Source organism: Dinoponera quadriceps, unplaced genomic scaffold, assembly GCF_001313825.1.
Source record: "Dinoponera quadriceps isolate SergipeBrazil2010 unplaced genomic scaffold, ASM131382v1 scaffold2167, whole genome shotgun sequence".
Taxonomy (NCBI): domain Eukaryota; kingdom Metazoa; phylum Arthropoda; class Insecta; order Hymenoptera; family Formicidae; genus Dinoponera; species Dinoponera quadriceps.
The window spans coordinates 119,543-128,340 of record NW_014556702.1 but is presented as its reverse complement, the minus strand read 5'-3'; the positions used below and the strand labels follow the sequence as shown (position 1 = coordinate 128,340).

The 8,798-nt window shown below is 45.8% G+C and overlaps 1 protein-coding gene across 3 annotated transcripts in view; it reads right to left on the bottom strand.

The window, feature by feature from the left end:
- LOC106747998 (amyloid beta A4 precursor protein-binding family B member 1-interacting protein) overlaps window positions 1-8,798 on the bottom strand; it is a 152,043-nt gene that overhangs the window by 31,276 nt on the left and 111,969 nt on the right. For all 3 annotated transcript variants that reach the window (XM_014626117.1, XM_014626116.1, XM_014626119.1), the window contains one exon: window positions 5,704-5,803. In XM_014626117.1, the coding sequence (XP_014481603.1) occupies window positions 5,704-5,803 (100 nt within the window). The remainder of the gene's footprint in view (window positions 1-5,703; window positions 5,804-8,798) is intronic.

Below are 8,798 nucleotides of genomic sequence, written 5' to 3'. Positions count from 1 at the left end.
GGGGGGGGGGGGGATTGCAGCCTCATAAATAATTAAATATTCTGCGGCGCATAAATTACTCTTAGCGCGCATTTAACGGATAATTAAGTCTCTGCGCGTTAATAAATTATACTCACCACGCGAATTTGAGCGATCGAACGCCGCTCGAGAGAGCCCGGAGAATCTCGCTCTTGGAAAATCGAAGGGACGTCTTTCGCGCAAAACGTCGCAACATTTCATTACATCCACCTAATTTCCCCTTCATTACTAATTTTCAGCAGAAAAAGAAGTCTCCGTTCCGGCGGTGGCTGCGCGCGATAAATCAGCCGGGGCCGGGATTCAGAGAGCGAAAAATCGCGGCGGGCAGCGCCCGCGGCGCTGAATTTCGCAATGAGCCTCGAATTTTGCGCGATGAACGGCGCAAATTGAATTTTCAGAGTCGAGCAATAAAAGCGCGAGTTAACGGATCGCAGTTAGCGCGCGGCCCGCTTTCATGCGGAGCCGTTCGAGAGAGGAAACGCCGGCGAGCGCGTTTCCCCCGCTGTTATAGCGAGCAATAAAACCGCGGGCTACGCTTCGGGTAAAACCAACGAAAAGGAACCGTGAATGGCCGCGGCGCATTAAACATTCTCGCCTCGGCGTTTCGCGCCGTTCATTTCGTCGACGATTCCGTCCCCCTCCCCCGCATCAGCGCGCCTCTCATCGACGTTCCCCGGCCGGTTCAACGATGCGTCAAACTCGCGCTTCGAGATCCGCACGGCCAGATCACGTCGATACCGCGGTTTTCATCGAATTAACAACGTTGTTGTCGCTTCAGCTGCTTTCACGTATCTGCGCGATGATCGCCGGCATTAATTGCGCCCGACAATTAAGACGATTTAACACGGCCGCAGCCGTCTCCGGAGCCGCTACTGGTCGTTAAATTAATTCCCATTTCAAATTCATTTCGCCCCTCCCCCGTGCCCCGAAACTTTATTTTCCAATTAATCCCGAATTTAATTGAAGAACGTGGAAGACACGAGAGATAAAGAGGGAGGGGAGTGAGAGACGGAGGAGGTAGAAGTTCGCTCCGCCAACTTCGATATTAAGATACCACGCGCCGGAAAATTGGTGACCGCATGGGTGTCTGGGAAAAAGTATACGTTTCCGCCGGGGTGACGCGAGTGCAAAATGTGTTTACTTTTTTATCGTGCGGTTGCGCAGCGATCGATTCTTCAATTTTCCGGCGAGAGCGAGCGCTCGTTTCGCGAATGTCGCCGTCCTCCGACGGCGCTTTACGACCCGTTCGGGTGGCGTTCGGGATCGTCTCGACGGCCGCGTAAATCGCAACGCGAGCGCGTGTCCGCGGGCCCGCCGTCGATGCTACCGGTAATCGCGTAGCGTTGCGCTTTACGGGCGCTTTATCGCGAGGGGGCGCGCGACCCCGCGTCGATTCACCGTGATTTAAGGGTGACTCTCGCGGGGGAATATTGCCGGCGGATCTCCACGGCGGACGTCTAGACTCCGTTGCTCCACCCGTTCGCAGGATGCACGACCCGCAATACCGGTTTAACGACGGCGGGGTGGCGCGGAAGAATGTCCTCGAGCTTGCGCAAGCACCGTCGACGAGGGAAACTGTAAAGAACACGGCGGACGCGCTCGCGCCCGGACGTTATACGACGCGTCTTGCTGTAGGTTGTCCTATCGTAAAAAAAGACCTGTTATCTCGTCGTCTCGGATAATCCCGATGCCGATTGGCTGGCTCGTTCGCGTATCATTGCTTACTCCGACAACTATCACGAGCGAGCGTCATCGCGGGCGGATTACGTGTTTTTTGATAGTTTCAGCGTCAAGGGGGAAATCAAATAATGTAAAGCAATGTGTAATGTTAAGATTGCGGTATATAAAATGTTGAATTAATGACTATGCAACATTATGGCGCTGTCGAGCGGAATTCACTGGTCAAGTCACGTTTAAAAGGAGTTGATGATTAATACATCGAGGGGAAAAATATCGGAAATATCTGAAATATGAAAAATATTTATTCTATTTGGTATTTTGTAATATATTTATTTATATTAATATGTATATATATATATTTTTTTTTTTACATACTGAGAAAGAATTTTTTTCAAATGGGAAAGTGTATACGTTTTTTTTTTTAAACTACAGCTTTTCATGAAAGCAGTCATTTATTTTATGTTTAGATGGAAGAATTTTCAGATCTAATATGTTGTTAGTGCCCGTTGTGTAAATATTTTTGTTATTTTTTTCATATGCGTGCGTTTTCTCCCAATGTAGTAATAAATACATACCTGAATAAATTAGTAAATGACCAGATATGCGGTTGGAGGTATTCAAGGAAACTTATCGATTTCTTGCGCGAGAGAAGATTACAGTAAATTTTCATCCTGCAGAATGCGGGGCGCGAGGCACGTAAACCGACGCACGCGTGGAATATTTCGACGAACGAAGTCGATCGCGCGAGTACTTTCCATGGAAAAGCGAGGAGCACTTCGTGATCGGTAATGAGCCACGGCATTCGCCTTATCTGAGAAATGTCCGAAGAGCGGACGAGCCGCAAAAATAGGAAAGACGGCGTGAGTCTCGCGGATTGAAGCGACGCCCGCCTGGCGTGCTATTTTAATGCGAGAGATGATCGATTAAGTATTCCACGTGCGGCAAGGCGCGTGGCCGTAATTGAACGCACGTCTCTCGGTTTTACACGCGTCGCGAAACCCGGGCATCACGCTCTGAAAATACCGTAGCGAGAATTCCGACGACTCGCGCGGGTTTGTTTCGTCATACCTCGCGCAATCTCCGCAAATTCGCAACTCCATCTCTGTTTCTTCATTTCCGCGTCTGCACACTTCTTCACGACAAATGGATCTCGCTTTCGGAAATCCTCCACGATTTCATTTTTGTCGGCACGCAAAGCGGACGGCTCTAATTTCACAACAACCCAAATGTTCGGTCAAAGAGAATTCGCTGCACGGTATAAAATTTTGTGTTGAATTTGACACCATTTCACATGTGCCAAACGGTCCGTTGAAATTTTTGTGTTAACACAAGGTGAATATGTCGAAAGTATAAATATTATGCCACTAACACACGTTGAATGTCGACGCAACATAAAATGTTGTGATAACATCAACACAATATGTCAAATTAATACACGGGTGTGCTAAAAATTTAACATAAAGATTTTAACAAGCACTGATTTTAACACAAGTACGAAATGTTTTTACTATGTACTTTTTACAAAAATATTTCGCCGTTTTTAATCCTCACATCCTCCTTTTCAGCCCGTTTTTAACTTGTTCTATCACTTTTATGCTCGTTTCTTCCACCCTCAGGCAGTCTATTAAGCGAAAGAATTTGAGCGCACGCGAGTATGCATGAGTATTTCTGAGGAGATTGCCCTCAATTTTTAATGCTCCTTTCCCAGCTGATGAGTGATCGCTCGTTAATACGTTAGTCTATTCAGTTTCAATACGGAAAGAAATTAAAGAACACGTTAAAGAGACGTGCGTTTTACTCGTGCCATTTTAAAATGTAAAACGTAAGTGTTTGTGAGCGTCAAACAAGTATTTCGTACTCGTGGCTGAATGTATGTTTGCGCACTCCAAATTTACACAGCACTGTATTTACCATCGTAAACACGTTCGCCGCTCAAAAATATTCAATATTATAATTAACATCATTCGGGCATAAACTCGTGCCCAGTTCGCTTTATAACCGCTCGTTATCATAAAAACGTGCCCCTCGCCGACCTAAAAATCAACTCATGAGAATGCGCGCTTTCGCTAGTCAAAAGCTAACAGTTTCTCGCGAGATATTTCGTGAAAAACGGCGAGACATTTCTATAAGAGAGTCCTCCGGTCCAGGAATAGAAACGCGCGAGTTAATCGAGCTTTGCATAAATACCGGACTTATACAGATTTACCACGCGGAATCGCCGGATGTTTATACGACAGAAGGAGAGACCGAGAAAAGACTTGAGCACCTCTGTCGTGCGACGTGCGAATCGCTAAGACCGAACGCGTGTCTCGCTCAGGGGCTCACGGTTCCCAGATGAATCATTAGCCGTGGCGGCAAAAATGATAATCCCACCTCTGCGATAAATTCGCCGCTTTGTATATAACTCTCGATCTTCGCATCGTGCAAGAACAATATATCACCGTATCGATTGTCCGCCCTCGGGCTTTGCACCGAGAGCAAGTCGAGAGCTCACAGCAGCACCGAGAAAGAAACTCTCTGAATGAGAGAGGGAGAAAGATCACTATACTCTCACACGCATGATGTTACGAGAATCTTCCGGCGCGATCCGGCCGGCCAGCCGGTCCGCCCGTTCCTCTATTCCGCTTATAATCGCGTTTCGCGCACTTATACTCGCGGGCGCGCGCGCGCTCGCTCGCGTGGGCGAGGGTGAAGTATGAGAACAGAAACCGAGAGGGAGAATCGTGACCGCAACGGCGTGCATAATAAGAGGGCAATATTCTCGCGGCATAGCACTCTACCGGGTCTTGCAAAATATTTCGCGCTCGTAAATATTTACAACAAGTTTCCGCGCGAAACGTAGTAGTGCTCGCTCGCGAAATATCGAGGGCGAATCAAACGAGATATATTCTCACCGTTTTCCCGAGTCGACATTCCACATTAAGTCTTCATGCGGAGGAAACGGAGGTTAAGTTTCCACTCGTAGCGTTAAAGAAGCACAATGAATGGCCCCTTCAATGCTACAAAGGGAATTTAGTCCTTCAGAATCGAAATGTTACTTCTGCATTTAAGCTTCGAGTGGAGAAAACGGCAGTAACTTTCTCATTTGTGACGATCAAGCGAGCACGATAAAAGACCTTTGGACACTTCATGAAGAACTAAATTAGACTTAAAGTAGGACTAAAATGTCGAATCGGGGTCGAGCGAAACTCGTGAAGGAAGCTGGAAACGTCCCGAAGGAGCGGCAAAACAACGAGTCTCGCTCTCGTCCACCGTTAGTGACGAATGACTTCATAACGCACGAAAAGGCCGAAGTATCAAAGCCGACGCTATCGACCGCAGGACTGAAGGCGCGAGGTCGAAACGGTGGCGACCTGCCTAAACCGGAAATAAATGGCCGAAATAAATTTTTACGACAAGGATATACGTTATCGCGTCTCGTTAGCCGACTCGCGATCGATCTCCGCCGCGGCGATTAATGTCTCCTCGCGAGACGAATCCGTGTAAGATCCAGGCACAAAAGGCGCTGGAAGCGCCTCAAAGACTCACGCACCGCGGGAGAGACCACCGTTTCCTGTCTCTTCGCGAAACCGGAGAGAGAGAGAGAGAGAGAGAGAGAGAGAGAGAGCGAAAAGCAGATAAAACCGCCAGGCGAAATATCCAGGACGACCGCTCCTTTCGCGATCTCCGTCGTCGCTGGTGATCGATCGAGAGGAAACGACGTCCGCACCATCGTCGGCGAGGCCCCCATCATTTCTACTTGACGTAAAAATGCGGGGAAAATGGAGCGTGCAGGGAAAAAAGGAACGAACGGGAAATCGGGGAAAAGTCGTCAAGCGAGTCGGATAGATCGAGAGCCTCCCCCGACACGCACGTCCTTCAAAGCGACTTTTCGTTCCGTTCGATGGAGGCGCATCTCGATTCGCGGAGATCGCCGACAGATCGAGCGACTTTTCCGGGTGGAAGGTGGTAGTAGGGTCGTTAAACCCGCACGAACATGCGAGTAGAGCGAGAGAACGAGCTTACCTTCGAGATTCGCCATGGAGAACCTGTAGCTGTCGATCCTCGGCGTGTTGATGTCCGAGTTAAAGGGCCTGAGGGTCGCCGAGCTCACATTGTCGAGACCCTGCAACAAGGACAGCGAGCGCATCAGCTTACGTTGTCGTGTACGCTGCACGACGTAAGTGGATGAACAGAGGAGAGAGATGGTGAAAATTATTTCGGGAATTATATCAGCACGGTACACGGGAAAAATAATTTTGCTATTGTAACAGAACGTCGTTGGGACAACAATAAAATTTAGTTGGCATAACCAAATCATTTTGCCGGCCGTACATTCAGAAAACGACAATTAATATATTTAAAACTATTCGAAAGCCATACAATCTTTTTCCTGTCATCATAGTAACTAACAATTTGTAACAACTGTGCCAGAAGCAAATTTTTCTCCGTGTGTGTGTGTATATATATAAGTATATATATTTTTTTTCGATAATAATAACAATAACAGATTTTTTTCTCTATACAATATAATACAAATATATTTACATTTTAATATAAGTAGCACACTATGTATCAGAATAGGTTCATGGGTGGTTTCAATGAGGCGATATATGAAATAGTCATGAATATCGAAAACGTCGGTCGGAAAACGCCGGTGACAGAAAAACGCGTAATTCGTATTCAAGCCGAATACGTGCGACTGCGGTAACCTCCGGCGGCGTCTCTCTCTTCCTTGAGAATTCAAGTCGATCCCGCGTAATCAGTTCGGGATCCTTCTACGTTTCCACTCCCACCGGCCTCCCACCTCCCGCTGCGGATGTGATTTGTACGGAGCCGTCGGATTCGTTCACCCAATTTCCGCCGAATAATTCCTGATAATGGCGGCACGAGGGGAGAAAATGGATTTTATGTGATAGTTATACCTGGGATCACCGGATCCTGCGAAAGCCTCTTCTCCTGACTTACGTCCCTTCCTCGGTCGTTCCGGATCATAAGTTGAGGAATCGAATTCCTTCTGATCGTTATTTTTCTTTTTAACATTATCTCAAAGTTGCATTGTGCAAACGGCACATTGTGGAAATAATAATAGAGGAAACCAGAACGGGTTAGTAAAGCGTTTCGTTTAAATATTTATTGTGAAAGAAATAATGCGAAAGGAGTCGCAAAATGTCCCTTTCGGAATTTAGGTACTAGTCTCCGATTTTTATTGATATCGGAAAAATAATACGATTAACGAAAAGAAAAATGTGATTTGAGAACAACCGAAAGTCTCGAAATTGTTTCTTCGTCGTGACTGGATAAACTTAAGTGGCGTATGATTAGTTAATTTTTTATTAGTTAATTTTGAAATTTTCTGCAGTTGTGCGATATTTTGTGTAACAAGAGTAATGTTTATATTTGTAAAATTATATCGAAATCAAAGAAATGAGTGGATGGGGCAGGTTTCGCAATTAGGTTTGTAAAGTGCGAAAAGTCGCACGAATATGCCAGTTGGGTTTAGCGCGTGTCAACTGGCTATCAGGAGACGTACTTTCTACTATTATATTATATATTGCATATACCGGTGGGGGAGTTAGAACCAATAAACAATCATTACAATTACTTGTATTGTTTTAAACTACTTGTACCAAACGCACAATCGACTAATTAATGTAATGAATAGTATAATTGTCGTTAGTTTCGTTGAAGGCTGCATGAATGAAATTGTTTATATTAAACAAAGCCTGGGGGTTACTTCTATATCGTGACCATTAAAAATATATTATAAATAACCCTTCATTTATCACTAAATATTATCGCTTCAAATATATATATATATATTTTTTTTTCCACAATATGCACAATATATGTATATATATAATGCTAACTACTCTGGGCTGCTTTCGGGCCTACACCGGCTCCGGTCATTGTTAGATATATTCCTAGATATATTCCTAGATATCGTCAGAAACGTCGATGAGAAGCTTCGTGATAATTTAAAATCAGCGAGAAGAAAATATGTTCTCCGGCGATTCGCTCTTTAGGTGATCTAGATTACGCCGCGCGGCGATGAATATAAAACGATAATTATTTGTGTACGAACGTTGCACTTGTGATTCATTTTTCATGCACCTTCGCGATAAACATCTCTCCCGTTATAAATACAACAGTGGAATATATTCTGATCTTCAGCGTGGGTTATTAGAAGATTAATCGTGAGACGGGGAACGTTATCTATTCACGAAATTATTCCCCGCCAATCGTGATAATTAATCTCGAGAAACCGACAGCCTCCCCCCTCTCGCTATATAAATTATTAATACACTCGGGCGGGCGGTATAATACGTATGTAACCAATTTCCTGAGAAGCAACGCTGCAATCGCTCGGAATTACCGACTACATTATCCTAAGTATCTCTCGTAAGGATAATCCGCGGATGCACACACCCGGAGAACCTGTGAGTAACAAAAAGTCCGGGCTTTAAACTTTCTTTCTAACTATAATCAAGTTACAACGTTTCCCTCTCCGAAAGTGTTATCGCGGTGATCGCCTCTGGATCTTGCGATCTTTTTGCTTCCGTTAGCATCGACTTTTATCGGAGGCGAAGAAACTTTGTTTTTAACGGGCACTTCCGCGAGGTAAAAATAGACACCGCCTTTGTGTTACCGCTAAATCGACGGAGCTGATTAGCCGGCACTTACGACACATTTTGCGCTATAAAATCACAACGGAGACGAGGAGAAAGAGAGAGAGAGAGAGAAGCAGGCAGGCAGGCAAGCTGACTGGCTGGCTGCTTCTCAGCTTCTGAGGATGGCGCGATAACATGCCTCCTATGATCGCGCTTTTACACGGACTGCCTGGCCGGCATGCATCGATAACCCGGGAGAGGTGCGAGTTATGATGGTGAACGACCTGGTGGTCGCTACTGGGTCACTGAAGTTTAATGCGCGAAGCAAGTAGCTCAATACAATGTAAATGGACCGCACACGGCCACCTTCCCGCCGCAAACGGAATTCTACCGTGTTGTCGTAAATTTACCGGAGAGATGTATAAACAGTAGTGCGGGGCCAACGTTAAAAGCCCGAGTACACCAGCACGCGTGCGTTGGTGTTTTATAACTTTACCGAATTTATATATA